Here is a 20,861-nt window from a genome sequence, read left to right as displayed (position 1 = left end):
AAAGGTAAAATTAGTTACTGCTGCCAGAGACTTCTCAGATAAAGGTACTGCAGGCAGCCACAGGCCACATTACTCCATTTATGGAGGTCTCTGCACAAAAATGCTGCTTTGGAATACTAAGCAATAAATTCATTTTTATGCTAAGAAATCTATTACTCAAGCCAAGTAATGTGCTGGATAACTGTGTTAATAAGAGAGAGACGTGAGAAGGAAACTAAAAGTCTTCTCATTACCTCCGAAAGGGCATGGACTGGAAGCAAAATTGCTCTGTGGCAGCTAATACAGTACCAAATCTGCCTCACTGTCATCACAAGCAGGGGAAGTTCAGTCAGTTTAAGTAGGCAGTCACGTGCACACTTTTGTCTCTGCACATTTCCCTTTCAAATTATAACGCTGGAGGAAGGACCTGAAATACAGGATCAATAGTCCCTGGCATACGTGTGGTTTCAAGTTGATTATTGGTTTTACTGTGATGAAAGCAGACTGGATTTTATTCAAATACTATGGCAAAGTGGACATTGATCTAATTTAGCTCAGGTGGTCTTCGTGATTGAGTTTGAAACGTTGAATTGGCAAAGTGATAGTGTTTTCTGCTCACTTTGGGACAATAGCAAATTGGGGCCAATGCAAGTAATTAAATTGAAATTCTTTTCAGGAAAATTGTTATCTGTATATTCACTTTTTTCATTCTTTGCTTTTTTAATGGATCAGTGTAATACAGATGATAATTTTTGTTTGCAGGTGTTTTTTTGAGGGGAAGGGGCAATATGGGAGTGTTTTGTTAGTGGTTTTACAGTATCAACCCAACAAATTAATTGAAATGAACAATGCCTGGCTTTCTATTTACAAGATTTTATTTAGTGTTGTCGCATTATCAATATGAGAGTGTCATCAACTCTGGTTTTATCATCTGAATAGTCTGCATTCTTACATACCTCTTGTCTTGCACACATGTACACACCACCCCCCCCGTTTTGTTTTTAAATGTAACATTTAGAAATCTGGTTGTACTGGCAGTCCTGGAATTACCCCCCCACAAAAAAAAGTGATAGCCTTCACAATAACATGTATCCCCACTAACTGTAGTCTAATGTTGAGCATGGAAGTTGCGTGTCTGAGTGTCTAACAGCCAGCTCTTCCATCCCTCCCTGTCCCCGGGCTGGGCTGCAAGCTCCCTCTACTTCCCTTCTGTTAGCTCGGGTGCTTATCTGACTCAGGGAGTCAATTCAGCTTGCTAATTTGGCAAAAAAAAATTAGCTAAAAGGAATACAGTTCTGCAGGGTTACTGAGCTGAATTGGTTTACAGAGGCACCAGTGAACAATCAGATCTTCCCAGTTATCCCATCCCAAGGAGAGAAGGAAAAAGAATAATTCACCCTTCGTAAATGCTGAGTATCCTCCTTCTTGCAATCAGTAGATGATGTTGGTTTTGGTGATCTTTTTTTAAAGGATCTCAGTGAAGATGATTCTCACACAGCAGCATATATACACAGTTGTTCTCAGCAGCACTTCTCTATCTAACCTCTACACCAGGATGACAGCGTGCTGACTATCGCATGGCACTGGAATTTGAGACCTGATTTTCATCCATAATGCCAGCTTTGGTCTTTTGCCTCTCACCCTCCACTGAGAACAGTCCTGATGTAACTTCTGCACCCACTGTTGTTCGAGTGTATAAAATGGGGGGTTAAGAACTGTAGATTTCTCAGATTACGACTACAAATACGAGGGAGGCATGCTAAGGAAATAGTTGTACCTTTGTAACCTTATAAATCACTTCTTTCAAGAGCTGCCAGTAAAAACCTATTCTGTAATCTCAAAAGAATAAAAATTTACAATGTGTAAAACTAATTCTAAATAAGAGAGCACTAAAGTTGGTGTTAACCAGCTGAAGTTAATCAAACATCAGTAAGACTGAGGTATAAATGCATGAACAAATGATAATGGTGCAAGTTCCATAACATTATCACAGGAAATATTCTATGACACTTGTTTTCCTTTAGACAGAAGAGCTGTAAAAATAATGCCATTTTAGATTGTGATCCTTTTAACATTTACCAGAAGATAAACACCTTTATGAAATATTGCATCTGTATATTTCTCTTCCAATCTCATTATTTACAAGTCTTGTCTCTAATATTCAACTTAATATAAGTGAATGAGTCATCATGATAGATTTCTGTCAATTAAAAAAGATAATATCAATGAGTTTATATATTTTTTTGAAAAAAATAGTTATTAGGAGGGAAATAATGAATGTGCCAAAGACAAATATCAGGCAATGGAACTGGGCTTAAGAAGAGGTTGAAGAGGAAGGTGGCTAAGAAATAAGCCTGTGAGTCATTTAATCTTTCTCTTTCTTATCTGGAACAGAATGAGGAGGGTAACAGTATTTCACAGGACTGGTCTGAGAATAAATATAAAGGACAGGGTTGTCAGGCATGGTATTAATAAGAATGTAAATAGAACAAAGAATATCGATGTAAATTGTCTTAGAATCAGAAAAGAAAAAAAACAAACTGAGGCTGGAGAAAATAACAGCATTAGTTTCATAGTGAGCCTTTAATTTAGCTTTGCTCTGTAAACAAGTTTGTACTATGTATTTCTTCATGTATTTTTAACTGGATCACAACCTAAACACATACTCATTGAAACGTTACATGATCAAACATCATCAACAAACACATCAAACCTTCTAAATTTTCATTTTAAAATGATGGTTTCAATTTGAAGTATCCAACCTTTGCCAGTGCATTTTCAGGCATTTGTCTGGTTTATGGTTGTTATTTATGTCTTTGTGCAATGGTATAACTATTATTTTCAACTTGTGAAGTATGGGAAATTTAGAGAGACACTAGTGGAGGCTGCTGACCCAATGATTATGTGAATTATTTAGTTAAAATATATGTCTTTTGGGCTCCATTTCAGCACTGCAATTTACTTAATATGACAAAGCTCTTTTATGTTGTAATTCTGCCTAAGTGCATTTGGGTCCATTCAATACCTGGAGGAGAAAATGGAGAAGAAAATTCCAGAGTTCATCCATAGATGATCCCGTGTCATGACACATTGGTCTCTTAGTACGTTTTCTTCTGTTTCCATGTATAAGCTCCAAGTACTGAGGTTCTGAATACATATGATCATTCATGTACTCATGCACTTTATATAAGCCAAAGTATAGCCTCAGGTCAATTAGTCATGCAAATACTTGGCTCAGTATTGCTCTGTATTTCCCATCTGAAACTATTGTGTGGTATTGCTATATAATGTTTGTTTAGAAACTTTATAACCCCATAAAAAGGTGGCTGCTTTATTGCAATATATCATTGGTGAATTGTTTACTTGGTTCACAGAGATGTTGTGAAGTTTATTTTCATTACTAGTTGTAGAGGTCTTTGAAAGTTACAGGTTTAAGCTGAAGTAGCCTTGCAGCAGTTTTGGCAGCATAGGACTTCTAGGAAAGTAAAGCTCACCCTTCTTTGCGGTGGAAACAAATAATAGAAAATTGGGAATGTTCCATTGCAAGATCTGCCTATCCACTGGCAAACCATGACCAGCTGTAAATATTGCCAAGATTAACAACAAAAACAAGAATGCTGACTTCTTTTTTTTTTCCCCTTAGTCAGAATCTGTGTACTTTTAGGTTTGAGTTTTGTAAACGCAGTTCCCATAAGTATCAGTAATTTCTCATAGGGTTCTTTGTTCATTAAGCACATAGTGACATTTTTCCTGACTCTGATTTTTCTGTGAGAATTTTTTTAAGAATTTTGCCAGGCTCTTTATTAGTTCTCGGGCTCAGAAAACTGTGTGTACTTGGATGAAGTAAATCCTAGCGTTGAGTCGCAAGTCTCTTCCCAACATTCACCACTTCAGAAGAAAGTAGGAGGGTTGTGAAAATTCAGACTTGGTTTCAGCAGCAGTTAATGAGTCCTCCAACTGGAGCTGTTTTCTTTCTTGATCTTATCTGAAAGAAAAATATTTTCTTGAATGTAGACTTATTTCATTGGCATTTTTTCAAGGACTATTACTCATATCCAATAATAGACATTCAAATACTGCAGCAGCATTCAAATACTATGCAGCAGGTGCCGTTCACTTCCTAAAAGAAAATACTTCATCCTCCCATGAAATCTGAACTTCCACAGCCACTGCCTTCTCCTTTCTTACCAAGTCAACACCTTTTTTACCAGCCTCTTCCTCCGTCGGCGGCAGGAGTTCACTGTCTCCAACAGGGTACCTTGCAGGCAGTGAGAGGATGAGGTGTAAAGCCCTGCTTCTTCAGGGGATGCTGGAGATGGTGGTTGTTGCTGGATGTTTGCTGTGCATTTGAATGAAACCGCAGTACAGGGCAAGTCTTTACCACGGTAATGAAGGGTTAGTGCAGCTGCTTGTACGCAGTGGGGGAACAGAGCTATACATCACTTCAGAAACACTGCAGACGACATAAAGGTTTGTGGAGTGTGTAGGTAAGTGCTGTGGGTAGGTGCGAGAGCAGAGCTGGCAAGTCCTTGCATAAGAGCATATCAGATATTTTGGTAGTTGGTGATGTAATTTAAACACCATTTTGCCATTTGAAAACTATGCACTAGAGTTTGCACTAGAGTTCTGAATGTTTTTGAAGTAGTAGTAGTAGTCATGAGGGCTCTCATTCAGAGCATGGTGGGAAAAATCCAATTCCTCCCTTGCCTGACACAATTTTGAAATCTCTCTTAACCCTAGCCATTCGGCTGGTCGATCTTGAATGCGAAAAGTCCCTCTCCTAGGGACTAAACCCCATGTACCTCACCACATAGGATGCGTATCCTAACCTAGAAATTACTGTCATTCTTTCCTTCTTAAAGATTTCTGGAATATTTTGTATAATGTTACAGTATTCTTCTAGCTTTCTGTCTATTGTGCTACCTAAAACTCGGATTGAAATCTGCCTTCCTCATAGTATAAAGTAGGAGCTGAAACAAACCTTGTAACAAAAGCTTCACAGAGGTGTCTCATAACGGAGACAGTACAGTTTCTTGTCTGCCAGGAGCCTGCTCCATCCTATGAATCCATCCTAAAGCTGCATTCATGAATCCTATGAACTTTGTTTTCCTTGTTCTGTTCACCTCATTTATCTGTTTGCACGCAAGTATGCTGTATTGTGAACATTTCAATTTAAGCAGCTAGGGTCTCATTACTTTGTTTAAATGCAACAGGGCAAAGATGTTTGCATAGTAAGGTATCTGAAAGTGCAAACCCTCCTGAGAATTTAGCACGTAGGCACTTTAAAAATCTGTGTAGCCACCTATCTACATTTCTAGGAACTTTTTAAAGAGCTAGATATAAATTTCTTAGAAGTCAGGTATCATTTATTTCAACTTTACAAAGCAGCATTTGTATGTAAGTGGATTTCAAGGTTGGTGACATAAGCACATTTGTAATTTTTTTTTTTTTTTTTGCTTTGCTTGTACTTTACAAAATGTTGCATGTTTACAGAGCTATCAAAGTAGCTGGAGAGACACTGTCAAGTTGAAATTCATATTTGTTTCCAGAAAATGCAGAAAGTGAAGAGCCAAAAAATCTTCCCTGAACAAAATTGATGATTTGATTAGCAGTCTTATTTGCTAAAAGCCGTGGATGATATGAGTGATGATGATGATGATGATGAGTGATAAATTAGGAATGGCTGCTGTAATTATACGGTAGTTGTTGCATGCCTGACTGAACCCTATTTAGCTATTCCCAGCCCACCCCTTAACTAAACTTGGAGAAGCATTTAACATGGAAGGGAAGTTTGCTTTGGCATTGTGTACATTTAAAACAACTTGCTTGTATAACTGTGCTGGTAGGTTTATGTCATCAAACTCTCCTAACAGAGGAGCAGGTTATGTTGATTTCAGTATTACTAGAAAAATAATTCTCAAGCCAGTTCTCCAGTGGGCTTAATTTATTATTAATCTCGTATCTGCTATTTTGGGAAAACTGTTTCTTGTAAAATAAACTAAAGTAGCCTATAGAGGTCCTATTATAATTAGCAAAAATAGTAGCTGATGAAGCCACCTGATGCTCTCAGGAGACAGGTATTATTACAATAATTATACTAATGAGTAAAATGAGGCACAGAAAGATTAAGGCCAAATTCAGCTGTGTATGAATTGCACAAGGTCATGGAGTAATCAGCTGTATGCTGGGAATATCACAGCAACAAAACAACAACAAAACAAATCCTGAATCAAAGTCTATTACTTATTCACAGAAGAATTAACTTCTGAAAAAGTTATTTTTCACTTGTTTTTCATCAGTCTTTTGAACTACAGTATCATTCTGTGTCTCCTGTCAACCAAGGCCTTCCTCTGTTTCAGCAGCAATGTTCAGGAGTTATTTATATCACCCAAGGGAATAGTTAAGGCTTTGTCTCTGATTAATAAGAAACTTCTTTATCAATGATTTACAGAGGGGCACAGTGCTATTCAGAGAATAGGAGACATAAAAAGTAATAATCTGAGAGGGGATCAAAAATTCTCATCATAGTCCTAAAGTTACTCTGTAAATCCCTCCTGTGCTTTTTGTGCTTTGGCTCATCAGGTACCTGTTCGTAGGACAAAAATTAGGTGAAGTTCACCCTTTGTCTTCATTTTGGTTTTTTTCTCTGCTTCCATTCCTTGTTATAAAGATGACAGATTTTTTACCATGAAAATTGTTTATAATAATCTGATTATGTTTAGACTGAAGACAACAGATATTTAGTATCTAAAAAAAAGGTATCTGAAATATGGGCACTTTTCCAAGTACAAGCTGTCTTTTGATATATGTTAATCAAAGCCTGTCCAGATAGGGGTTGTTTATGTTCCTTTTTTGCTCAGCCTTGCATCGTTGTTCTTACATTACTGATACCCCACATATGATTCCAGCCATGCTAACAGTTGTTATTTATCAGCTGCTCTGCACTGTGCAGGAATCAGAAATGTAAGACAGTAGTACAGACAATACAGTCCCTGAACTGTTGATTTGACATTATTTCACTTACTACAGTTGCTATATTATATAAAGATGTGCAGCTACTACAGTAAGCAAAATAATGTCAGGTTAGCACACTGGCACAGCACATCTCATTAGCTCTCAAATGTTCAAACCCACAGAATATAGGATCAGAAAAACTAGTATTGGCAGGGACTGTTGGTGGTTAGCTCCCCTAATCTTCTGTTCAAAGCAGGGATAGCATCAAACCTAGACCAAGTTACCCAGGGTCTTATCCAGACAAGTTTTGAATACCCCCAAGGATGTAGATTATGGGTAGCCATTCCAGGACTTGGCTGCTCTCATTGTGATGAATTTTTGCTTAAGTCTGCCCCAAATTTCCCTTGCCACAGCCTGTGACTGTTGCCTCTTGTCCTTTCACTGTGCATTGCTGGTAAATGCTGAATAAACGCGAGACACTTAATCCAGCGTCACTGATCATATTCTGCTTCTTAGAGTTTCTCTGCCAGACTGTCTCCAGTTTGACATTTCTCTTGTGCCGGGGCCCAAACCTGAAGGCTCTGTGAATACAGCTGAACCTCCAGATGTGGTTTCACCAGTGCCAAATAGTGGGGAAATGTGACTTCCCCCGACCTGCTGGCCGTGCTTTTGCTACTGTGGTCCAGTATGTGGTTAACTTCCATCACTGCACCCGTACGCTGATCATTCATGTTATCATGAGGACCACTAGGTCCTTTTGGCAGAGCTTTTGCCCAGCAAGTCAGTCCCCAGGCTGTACTTGTGCACTGAGTTGCCCTGGCCCAGTTGCAGCATTAACATCTGTCATTGCTGAACTTCATGAGCCTTCTGTCAGCCCTTGCCTCTGCTTTGCTGAGGTCCCTCTGAATGGAAGCCCTCCCATCTGGGTGTTTGACTGCTCCCCTTAGTTTGATATCATCCCCAAATTTGGTAAGGGTGGATTCTGTTCCACTGCCCATGTTGATGATCAAGATGTTAAGAAGTATTGGAGTACCGACTCATCTAAGCTGCAGGAATAGGTTTTTCAAAAATATTTCAGTTCTGCAGTATTCAACAGCAAGGGCTTGGTGAAGATTTTCCATGCTATGGTAGAAGCATACATCGCTCTGTTACTTATGACTGTCTGAGGGTAAAAGCTGCTATTCTCATCACATATTCAGTCTGTCGGAATCAATTTCCGTAAAGGTAGCTGCCAGGCAAGATTCATATGGATTCATATGGCTGGCTGTTGAATGCATATCTCTACAGTGTCTGCGATTCAAAATCCATTGACAAATCAGCATAGGTTCTTGTTTATAAAATGAAAGAACTTGTGGTCTCTTCATTATTCTTAATCATTTCCATGTAGGACATAGTGGTAAAAGTTGCAACTGCTACTAGCTGTGAGATTTTATAAAATCATTTGTAAAACAATGGCATTTCTGTAATGTTTCCCACATATTGTTCAGTGATCACCTTTGCATACGTTTTGTATTACATGAAGGAAAAAAGTGATGGAGTTGCAGATTTCCATGGCAACAGGTATAATTCTATTTCCTTTGTTTCATGAAGCTGGAACTTACCAGCACAGAGGCAAAGGATTGTTCTGTTAAATGGCAACCATGGATTTCAAAGGGCTTGACTTACAGGGCATGTGGTCATGCAACTACAGCCTCTACTACACCAAGCAACATTTGCCAGGGTTAAAAAAACACCTCAGTTATTGTCAGAAAATCAAATTAAATGGCGAAAGGTTGCCAGTTGTAGGATTTATTAAGCTGATGCAAGTATGTTGAAAGACACAGCAATTTACAAACACTTCTCTGTTTCCTCCTTTCCAAATTGGGTTCCTGATTTGCAGCTATTTTTGCTACATTAGTAAACGAGCATCAGTAAGGAAGCAAAAATTTCACTAGCTTCTTTTATATGCAGAAATCTGGACTGTGATTTGGAGAATCTTGTCTCTCATTTTAAATCATTTCTGGACCTCCAAAAATATTTCCAAAGATACATTATGTGTATTTATTTAGAAGTGTGTGCATCACTTTTGAATGATTGCTTATTGCAATTTTAAAACTGAGCAATGTCAAGAACACTCTGGCTGTATCTATCTACATACATGATCATGATGTGATCCCCATGTGTGTGGGCACACACGGTGGAAAAGAGTAGCCCTTTATTTTTATATACCAGCTTCTCAGTTGATTTTAAATCTGTAAAAGCCCACTAAAGGCAATGCAGCTACTAAATATTAAATGAATAAATTACTTTAAATTAAACTAATATGTTTGTGTGTTCATATGCCCAGGCATGGTTTTTTAGCCCCCACCTACAAAAATATAGTATAATTCAAAGCTAAAACTTAATAATTTACATTCATGTACATTGCACATGTCTAACTAGCCCCAGTATGTATGATTCAAGATGCATTTGTAATGTTTAAAAGTAACTAGTTAAAAGGAAGGAAATGTGTTCTTTTGGAAGGTATTGAAAAGTCATCTAAGAGGGCTTTGCTACATGATAGCAATTTTTATATATTCTGGGTTTGCTGTTTTTTTCTTTTGAACTGAAATCCCTTTGTATGACATATAAAACTAACTTCTGAAAATGTCAGAAGGTAGAGGTCAGCAAGACTATGTGTGTTAACTGAATACTGGAGTCACGCACTGATAAGCTTAATAAGGAATATTCATGAAAAGGTTATTGATGATTATTGTTTCAGCAAGTATTCAGAAAATTGTCTTCCTGTCATTTTATTAAAGTTCATTGGTACCAGTAATTTCTATATACTGAAGTGAAGTAGCTAAAAGAAATGTGATTTCCACAAATATGTGTAATTGGAAACTACTGATCTGTTTTAGACAATAGAAGAAAAACTTCATAAGAAAGCTTGTGAGGTCCAAGGCATTTGCTTTATCAGAAAGAATGAAATTCAAATAACTGCAGTGAACACTCTTAATACATATTGTAGCATTTTTTTGCCAAAATACCTATGTAAACCTTAGAAATCCAATTTTTCAGCCCCAAACTTACTCAGGTAAGGTTCTGCCAACTGGGGACATTCTGAGTTCATCCTTATTTCACCTTTCTTGCCACATGCTAGAGAGTTTTTGAAATCTGTTCTCCACTGAGGGATATTTTTTCATGCCATCTCTAAAACTGGCCAAAGCAACTTCTGTGAAGTCAGAAAGGCTGTCCTTCAATATTGAGGACTTCAGGTGTCCCAAATACCTCTTTAAGAGGCTCAGTCACCCTCACAGTAAAAAAGCGTTTCATGATGTTCAGAGGGAACCTCCTGTGTTTCAGTGTGTGCCCGTTGCCTCTGGTCCTGTCACTGGGCACCACTGGAAAGAGCCTGGCTCTGTCTTCTTTGCACATCCCTTCAGGTATTTACAAACATTAATAAGATCCCCCTGAGCCTTCTCTTCTCCAAGCTAAACAGTCCCAGCTCTCTCAGCCTTTCCTCACAGAAGAAATGCTCCAGTCCCTTTGTCATCTTAGTGGTGCTTTGCTGGACTCTTTCCAGCATGTCCATGTCTCTCTTGCACTGGGCAGCCCAGAACTGGACCCAGCACTCCAGGTGTGGTTGCACCAGTACTGAGTAGAGGGGAAGGGTCACTTCCCTCAACCTGTCTGCAGTGCTTCTCCTAAATGCAGCCCAGGGTATTGGTGGCCTTCTTTGCCACAAGGGCACATTGCTGGCTTATGTTCAACTTGGTGTTCACCAGGATCCCCAGGTCCTTTTCTGAAAAGCTGCTTTCCAGCTTGGTGGCCCCCAGTATGTACTGGTGCCTGGGGTTGTGCCTACCCAGGTGCAGGTCTTTGCACTTCCTCTTGTTGAACTTCATGAGGTTGCTGTCAGCCCATTTCTCCAGCCTGTCGAGGTCCCTCTGGATGGCAGCATGACCCTCTGGTGAATCACCCACCCCTCCCAGTTCTGTAAGATATCTGCTGAGGGTACACTCTGCCCCATCATTCTAATCATTAATGAAGATGTTGAACAGGACTGGACCCAGTATTGATCTCTGGGGTTCCCTGCTAGTTACTGACCTCCAACTAGACTTCATGCCACTGGTCACCACCCTCTCAGCCCATCCATTCAGCCAGTTTTCAGTCCACCTCACTGAATTGGGCTTCTCATCCAGCCCACACTTCATCAGCTTCTCCATGAGGATCTTATGGGAAACAGTGTCAAAAGCCTTCCTGAAGTCAAAGTAGCCAATATCCACTGCTCTCTCCACATCTACCAAGCCAGCCATTTCATCACAGAAGAGTATTGGATTGATCAATCCAAAAGTCTTCCTTTTGATGAATCCATGCTGGCTAATCCTGATGATTTTCTTATCCTTCATGTGCCTGGAAATGATTTCCGGGATTAGTTGCTCCATCATCTTCCTAGGGACCAAGGTGAGGCTGACCAGTCTGAAGTTCCCTAGGTCCTCCTTCTTGGCCTTCTGGAAAATAGCAGTGTCACTGGCTTTCCTCCTGTTCTCAGGCACCTCTTCCAGTCACAGTGTTGTTTTGGCAAACCAAATAACATCTCCTGTGCTCTACTGGCTACTGTTAACTGCTTAATTCAATGAAGACCAAAACTCCTCCTAGCCCTCCTATCACTACCTTGTATTTTGTATTACCTACTAACAAACACTCATAATGATGGACATAATTCACTGCTTGTTTTTTAAATGACACAAAGCTGTAAATGAACATTTTAGTGATGAACTGCTTGAGATGAATGACCCCTAGAACATATCTTTGAAGGTTAAGCTAATAACCTAGAGTTTAAGCTGATCTGTATCAGTGCGTTCTATGCCACCCACCTTCGCTTTAAACATTTATGAGTCATCATGATGAACCTTTCTAGGACTGTGATTCATTTCCATGTTTTACTTGAATAAGCTGTGTAGGGATGTGGTATTATTTTGGATTTTGCTTTTCAGTTTTAGGTGGTTTTTTGCTCTGATCATTCCCATTTCCCATCTGGAAATAGCCATACCTTTCAACAAGTCTATGAGTACTGAACATCTTCAAAAATCCTAGTTTTTTTACTTTTAAAACCTGAAGACTTTGCCCTGGGTGATGCTGCTTAGAGAAATTATTTTACAGTTCCACAGTCTTACTCCCAAATGCTGTATATTTTCAGGTCAGCAAATGTCTACCTGCAAAATCTTTTCTTTCATGTCACCCAGCACCTCTCTTTCATAAAAGCTCCTATTTTATGGTAACAGAAAGGACAATCGATATCTGCAAATAATGTCTGCGCAATACTGGATTCTCTGTCATATATAAACGTATTTATTGAAGAAACTATCTCAACCTGCTAGCAATTCCTCCGATGTGTTAGAGACTCCTACCATTTAGTTGTGTTTGCTTCCACTAAGACCTACTGTATAGTCAGGCTTGAAGTAGTCTCAGCTCTGTTCATGTCAGCATCATCTCACATGTTATTAGTGAATAGTTTTATGCAATGAAAAAATGCATAAAGTATTTCATATATTGCCTATGTATAATACAATGGCTCAAACCTTGTAAAGATGTAAGAACCTGATCTTCTGCCTTCACAGTAATTAGTAGTTTCCATAGACAGGAACCTTCTTTCATGAAAGAAACAAAAACACAATTTTGTGACAGAATATGGGTGAAGACACAGACCTTACTGACATTCAACAAATATAATCCCAATGTGCTGTAAAATCCAACTACTTTTCTCCAACATTAATCCATTCTGTCAGACCACAAAGTGATCTATTATGAGCTTCTTTTAGAGGAAAGAAAAAAAAAGAAAAAAACCAACACACTTCTGGCAGAAAAGGCGCAAAATGTCCCAATTCTCTCTTTATAGTGTGGCCAAGGAGATTAGAAAAAAATATCAGTCCCATTGAATCTCCCTTCAGAATGCTTTTCTTTCACCATTGCTTTTCTTTCACCATTGCTTTGTTATTCATACATAATGTTTTTCCACTGCCAAAGAATAATCATCATCCACCTTGGCACTGCAAAGCGGTGTTATTATTTTGAGATTTTTTCCTCCATAATTGATTAAGAAACTCTCTAAAAGGTCATAACAAGGTTAGAATAGCTACTGAAAACCTAAATGCTAAGAATATATTATAAAGGCTGAAATCACTGAAATTACTTTCACAGGTAGCTTTTCTATACGTCTTTTCAGAAGACTTTTGAGTTCATATATTGGTGGGGGTTTTACCAATATTGTGTATTCTGTCCGGAACAACAAGCTGGATAAAAACGTAAAAATAAACATAAAGCAGTGCATAGCAAATAAATAGTATGCTGATACCTGTAAGTGTTTATATTAATAGTAGGCACCTTTAAGTAAGGAACATAGTCCAAATAACACATGACTATTTTCTAAGCAAGCTAAGTGATCATGAACAAAGGGTTATGGGGAAATTATAACCGGAAAGTAGTTATTAGTAACACGTCACCAAAGGGAAGAACATTCTCATTGGACTGCCATAGAAATATATCTTGCATCCAGTTTTATTAAGTACTTTCATAGAAATTCTGGATCAAGGCACAATCCAATAATTAGACTTCCAGATCTTACATTTATAAGACAATGTGGAAGTGTGTCAATGAAGAGACAGAATTCAAAAAGACAAGTTGGAAAAATTGCTTGGAACAGCAGAATAAAATTCAACAGAAACATGGGTAAAACACTGTGCTTAAGAAGGAATAATCTGTTTCACAGTACTGGATGGGAACTGCTTTTTGTAGAACAGGTCTTTTGTTCAACAAGTTGAACATGGGACAACAGTATCTGCTTTTGCAAAAAGAGGCAAACATGACACCTTTTTCTTGGTCATTACTGAAAACTCATTTTAAAAAAAAAACCTTCTTCCCTCCTCCTTGTTCTCTAACTCAGCTGATGCTCCCTTCTAGGTAGTGTGATTCTTAAACTCTAGTAATTTTTCACTGTGGATACCAGTGAAATGAGTCTGTTCTATTCCACTGTCAGCTAATGGACACTTAAGAAGTGAAATATATTTCTTGACCCCTCTTCCTCTTCAAGGCAGAACACACAAAGCAACCTTCTTTAGAGTTATAGAGAAAAAAATCTAAATAGTGAAATTTAATTTGTATTTCTAGACTACAAATCTTGTTAGTCTTCTGTGACCTAGTTCTCTTGCTATTTGTTTAAAGGCTCTAATGAGAATGTGAAATGAGATGGGGTTTTTTTATCTGTAAAAAAGTAACCTATTTCTAGATCATATCTGTAAAAAACACAACTGCCTTGATTGCAGCCAAAAAATTGGAATGAACTGTATATTGTTCAGTTCTTCTCCCCAAGCCAAATGTATTTTCTGTCACCTTCAGTGTTTTGACTTTTTTAATGTAAAAAGAAAATGAGAATAATATGCTAAGCAGATCAAAGCTCAGAACCCTAATACATTTAACAGGCTCCATTCTTGGAATTGTATTCATTATTGATATCAGAGTAAAAAATCTATTTAAGTCAATGGACGTGGCCTATGGGAATTAAAAGAAAATTTAGCCCTTAAGCCTCGTCTCATGAAAGAACAATAATGAAAAATATGGGAAACTACTTACAGTGACACATTAATAATTTTTTTTAATATTTCTATTTTATTCAAATAGTCCTTTAAGAAAAATAAAGTTGTTGCTGGCAATGCAAAGGTTTCGTGTGACTTAATATTTTGGATATTTTGGATTTGGATATTGGATTTAGATACAGGAAAGAAATGTAATGTTCGCTGTCTGAAAGGTATCCTATCAAAGAAAGATTCTGGAAGAAACTGTAGGAAACCTAACTACTAGATATTTCATGTCAGATAACAAAAAAGCTTCAGTGATGGATTTTTTTTTTTATATTCCCACCAAAAATATCCCTGAGTTGATGTGGTTTTGATGTATGCATTTCTACTTTTCTTTTCACCCAAGTTCTAATTACATCATCATTTTCTCCCTCTTAAGTTGGGCAAAAAAGTCTGGATTATGTTTTCCATTTCCTCAGTTCTCATCAGATTTGAGAAATATTTGTAGCAAAATCATTCTAGATGCATGTTTTATTTAATGTTACGTTAATTTGTTATACATTTTTAATTTAGTATACTGCTTTTACTTTCCTCTATATTTCTATACCTAGATATCAAAGATTAAGGTTAGTTCATAGATGCAAGACTGTAAAAACAACCTCAGTGAAATCATGGAATGGTTTGGGTTGGGAGGGACCTTTAAAGGTCATCTAGCCCAACCCCCCTGCAATGAGCAGGGACATCTCCAACTAGATCAGGTTGCTCAGAGCCCCGTCCAACCTGGCCTGGAATGTTTCCAGGGATGGGGCAGCTACCACCTCTCTGGGCAACCTGTGCCAGTGTTTCACCACCCTCATCGTAAAAAATTTCTTCCTTATATCTTATCTAAATCGACCCTCTTTTGGTTTAAACCATTGCCCCTTGTCCTATCGCTACAGGCCCTGATAAAAAGTCTGTCCCCATCTTTCTTATAAGACCCCTTTAAGTATTGAAAGGCTGCAATCAGGTCTCCCTGGAGCCTTCTCTTCTCCAGACTGAACAACCCCAACTCTCTCAGCCTTTCCTCATAGGAGAGGTGTTCCATCCTTCTGGTAGTTTTTGTGTCCGTCCTCTGGACCTGCTCCAACAGGTCCATGTCTTTGCTGTGCTGAGGACCCCAGAGCTGGACGCAGTACTCCAGGTGGGGTCTCATAACATTGGAGGAGAGGGGCAGAATCACCTCAAATTCATTCCCAGATCGAAGCATTTATTTCTTCTATGTGTCTGTGCTACCTCTGCCATTGTGGGCCCTTTCTGTACCGTTGATGCTAACACATCTGAGCTGTTTTGCCAGCTGCTGAGGAAAATGTGCCAGCATTTGTTGGAAGCAACAGCTGAACATTGGCCTCTTACATAAGAAGGGATCCATACTCAGAGTCGTTGATTTAATTTTGTAAGTGGTAAATAGGCTTAAGAAGACAGGTGAAATAACTTTTAAAGATATTTTTTGAATTGTTATGTTTGTGTTAAATTAAGGACAGAAATAAACCTGTGTAGGAAACCAATGGTCTGCATGTTTTGAGAAAAGAAAAAAATTAAAAGGTTATTTACTTGTTTTTCCATAGTGAAATGTTCTCTGTTTGACTTAGCTGATTCAGAAGAGGGTAGAGGAGAAGTCAAGGGTTTTTTCTGAGGCATAGTAAGAAGACAAAAGGGAAGATTATCTAGGATAAAGTCTCTGAACTTATCTGGAGTGATCTCTTCCACTGGTCTGGAACACCAGAAGTCTCAGACCTGAGTGACTAATTATTTAACAAGTAAACAGTTCTGGTTCATCTTCCATGATTTACAAATTGTTTGTTTTGTTCTTCTTTTTTAACATTGTTAACTACCAGAAGTTCATTTACAGTTGGGGAAAATGGGATTATGAAACAGTAGATCTCTGTACATGAAATTCTAGTTTAACCTGTAATAATTTATATAGCAAAAAGCTATTTAGTAGTATATGAACAATTGATTATATGGATGTTTATATGCCTGTTTTCTTCACCTTGGTTTCAGGTTTTTTATCTGAAACACCCACAGGCTAGCATATAAGATGGTGTCTAGAGAAAGTAGGTTTCTGTCAGCAGATTATCCAATTTTCCTTGAACGCAGAAAGATTTTTACAAACAGCAGTTTGTAGGAGTAAGCATTCTGTCATTGTCAATTACATTTGACCAATAATGTGTTTTTTATATTGATAAAAAAGATAAAAAGCAAAATTGTAGCTAATGGTGATCTAACAATTAGTAAGAATATTTTCATGGACAAAATAATGTGCTATTATATTATCATCCCTTATATGATATACAAGGTGATAAGGTCTTCAAATCTGTATGTTTATGTTTATATTTTAAGTCTCAAATTAAAAACAAAATGGACAAAGTATTTTAAAGTATTTTTTTTCCAAGGATGATATTTTAATAAAATAGAAATTGCATTTTCTCCATATGGAGTCCCCAAAGAAATGTAGTTCATCTGGTCCTATTGCAGTTTAGCATATGGTGATACTTCTTGCCCAAAAGGAGATATCAGAAATTGTTCTTTAATTAGAGAATCTGAGGAAACAAAGTACAGTGAATGCTCGCAATGCGATCTTCTGCACTAGAGCAGTTCTTACCTTAATTTATAATGAGAATGGGTTCTTTTTGATTCTTTCAAAGCTTTAATGTGTGCATATAAAGTTCTTCTGCATTAATGTATGTCAGATCAGGCAGGAACTAATCACCTCAGATCAGGAATAATGGTATAACTTTTACCACTTCAGTTTAGTCCATGGATTTAGCTTTGAGATAGTGAACCATAGTCAAAGTTGTTCCCTTTACTGGAATTATTTTTTTCAGAATGCATACTAATAAAAAGTTTTGCCTATTGCCTCAAGACTATAATTTACCTATTGGGTGAATAAATTATGAATAAATCACCTGTATATTGAAGTTACGTGATTTTATTTATTTTTCTTACTCAATGAAGTTACCCTTATTACCCCTGCTATATTAACATGGAAAAATAACTTAGAAGGTTTGTTATTGCCCTGATCTCCACAATAAAGGAAATTATCTGTATCAATAAACTTTAAATTCTCAAGTCTCCCTAAAAATAGAATTCCTATGATAAGGATTTTGAACTTTTTTTAATGGAGGAAATGTTTCTGCAAGCTCTTTACTTCATATTGAATAGCTTCCAGTGATGATGCGCACCACAGAAAAATGAAATGTAATATTTGGCTATAAATGAGCAGAAAAGACATTAGCTGTAGACAGGGAGTAATTTTGATGACAATTCTCAAGAAAACAACAACGGAAGTAATTACAGTAGACTGATCTGCAGCAAAATATCTGCCGCACACCAGTCTGTGTTAATACTCAAAAATGAATAAATTGTAGATTATTTAAATATAGATTATAAATTGTGGATACTGTCTCTAAAGGGTTTTTCTTTTTATTACAGAATAACATGTGTTTGCACAGATCAAAATGTCTTTTTTAATTTGCCAGTATGATTCTGAATGAGGAATCCCTAGTAGTTAATCACTAGCCTGCAGTAAATGATCCAGACCTTGAATACCTTCTGCTCTGTAGCTGGACTGTGTGCAAATGTGGGTTTCTAGGCACACCCTTGAAGAGGTTTTCCACTCTAAATCTTCAGACATAATTGATCCTTCAGTGTTGATCCTTCCAGACATCCCCTGAAGAAATCACATGTCCCATAACGTCACTGTGATTTGTTAGATCCCACAAATTACTGATCGCATTTTATATTCTGTAAAGCCAGAGCTACAAAAATTTTGCAGATATATTCTCTTTTCTTCTAGACAGAAAAAGCGTAAGTTATAGATATATATCCAAAGAGGTTGTCAGTATGCACAATCCTCCATCATTTTTTTTTTCTGTAGCCTAGTCTTGTCTTGCACTCACATCTGTAGTGCATTAGAGACAGAGCTCTCTTTAATAAAGTTTATATTCCTCCTGTCAGGTTTATGTGCTGAGGCTCTTGTACACAAGACACTTACCGTGCAATTCACAGTTTCGGTTACATGAAGCCCCCAGACGGGGAAAATTTGCTCTTGAGGCTGTAGTCTGCTCTTGGTGATGAGATGCCTCCACTTGAGTGGAGGATTAGGGGATTAATTTCTTCATTGCTAATTCTCTGCTGGTTGTCTCAGATTCTCTCTTAGCATCTTTGTGGGTATTCAATCTAATATGCAGGTTAAATGACCAAAAAGAAATGTGATTGTAGAGGGGTTTAAGATTTCAGGCATATGCTAATCAATCGTTATCGTAAAGTGTAAGAAGAAAATAACAAAATCCTGGCAGCAGCAAGAACAGCTGTAGAAAAATAGGGACATATTCCTATGTCCTAGTATTAACTTGTGCTAGTGAACCTATATATCCAAATACACTTTTGCAGCTTTTTCCTGAGCATTTACAGTGCTGATGCTTATAACACAGTTTAAATGATAGTATAAAACCTGTGGTAATTCAGGAAATAGTATTTTCATAACAACATTGGTTCAATATACAGTTTTGAGATTATCTATCAAGTATGGTTATGTGTGATCTTCCATTTATGTTTACTTTGGTTTTTAGCTCCAGACCAGTCTGTCTGAACCAATGACATTATCCAAGTCGATCTCACTTCCTCGTAGTGCATATTGGCATCATATCACCCGGCAGAACAGCGTTGGAGAAATCTACAGTTTACAAGGCAAGTTCCTTATAAGTAAATGCCATGTCCATTAGCTTCTTTTCATTTGACCAGAATTCATGCAAATTGCTTTTTATTTGCGCTGGTTGTTTTCTCTCCATTCCATTTTATCAGTTGTCAAGAACCTCAGCAGGATTCCCAAATTTACATAAAACAGGTTTCTTTTAGTCATTTTATAAACTAATGGTGAAAATTATTCCCAGAATCACCACATAAAGCTGGATAGACAATTTAGCTCAAAGTAGCTTCTCAGTAGCTAATGAATGTCAGGTTGTTTTAGTATTTTCTTCCAATAAGATTGTGTATGTCTTTGGGCAACCTCAGGGTGCCCAATTAAATCTACATAAAATGGCTATACGAGTTGCAAGATTAAAACAAAATAATTCTAGGAATAAGAGCTGTTCTTGGTGAATTTGCTTGGTGAATCATATATATGAACTGTTGATTTGACTAACTTACAGACCTTCTTGATATACATACCATCTTTTTTTGTCTCCAGTTCTCTTTCATATGTTTAGATTCTAAGCCATTAGCTTAAGACTTAAAATGCTATAATTAACATAACTTGAGGACAATGATGATGATTCACTGCTCTTAAGCTGAAATTGATTTGTATCTTTTAGGGAACTGAAAATATTGTTACATTTAAAATGTAGACCTTAGTTAATAGTATTATTTTCACTTTTAAAAAAATAGCAACTTATCATAAACATATTCCTTTGTATTGCTTGGAAAGGGCTTAAGGATTTCGTTTCACTTCTCTCTTAATAATCTGTTTGCATAAGCAATTTACATTTAGATAGGAGGTTAGAAACTGCTCACAAACAAGAGTACCCAATGCAAGAAAACATAGTACATGTTTTCATGAAAATAAGTGAAATGCAGTATATAGATGAAAGACATGAAATGTTTTGTTTTGTAAATTACCACATAACTTAAAGTCAGCAGGCGAGTTGTGAATTCAGTGGGTGACTCATTAAAGGGTACAGCATTTGTTTCCCATCATCCCCCATACAACAAAAAATTCACAAAGTGAATTTCTAATCATGGTTATAGTGTTACAGTTAAATAACAGTAATGGGGAAAAGAAAATAACCTTCTAGAAGTTGTTTGTGAAAAAAGTTGTGCTTGTAGATCACTTTAGAAATATCATATCACTTATATTTTTTCATAAACCAAATAAGAATGAAAAAAAAAGTTTATTTGTAGAGATGTTAGAGTTCCTCTTCTTACATTCTTGATGGGTCTTTCCTTTGGTGAAAAGATAGTGAATGTGTTATGATATACGTAAAGTGAGATAAATGTATGGAACTTTGTTCATTCTCTGCAATCTTTTGTTTCTTACAAATGGCCTTTGCAATAAAGGAAAGCAAAACTTGATATATCAAGTAATAGTTTAATATCTATACCAACTAGCTTTGCAGGATGCAATACATTGGAAGTGTATTATTAAAAATGCAAGAATTTTACTTTTTGGAAGTATGCAGATTTTATTCACACTTCCACTGAAACATGGGATTAATAAATATTTCAGAACTTAAGATTTTCATTTTTCTTACATGTACTATGATGACTGAAGCTTGAGAAAGCGTAGTTGATTTCAGGAGAGACTAGTACAGTTTTACCAGTGGGCTGAGAAATACATCCAGAAGACAATTTTGTCTC

General features: G+C 37.2%; 1 protein-coding gene across 2 annotated transcripts in view; it reads left to right on the top strand.

The window, feature by feature from the left end:
• DOK6 (docking protein 6) overlaps nt 1–20,861 on the top strand; it is a 262,055-nt gene that overhangs the window by 195,210 nt on the left and 45,984 nt on the right. The window contains exon 7 of one of the 2 annotated variants that reach the window (XM_052787234.1): nt 19,079–19,196. In XM_052787234.1, coding sequence (XP_052643194.1) covers nt 19,079–19,196 — 118 coding nt within the window. Of the gene's footprint in view, nt 1–1,449; nt 2,052–19,078; nt 19,197–20,861 lie in introns of those variants that run through there. The other variant, XM_052787235.1, reaches the window with a different exon arrangement.

This window comes from Harpia harpyja, chromosome 5 (assembly GCF_026419915.1).
Source record: "Harpia harpyja isolate bHarHar1 chromosome 5, bHarHar1 primary haplotype, whole genome shotgun sequence".
Lineage (NCBI taxonomy): Eukaryota > Metazoa > Chordata > Aves > Accipitriformes > Accipitridae > Harpia > Harpia harpyja.
This window is presented reverse-complemented; position numbering and strand designations above follow the sequence as displayed.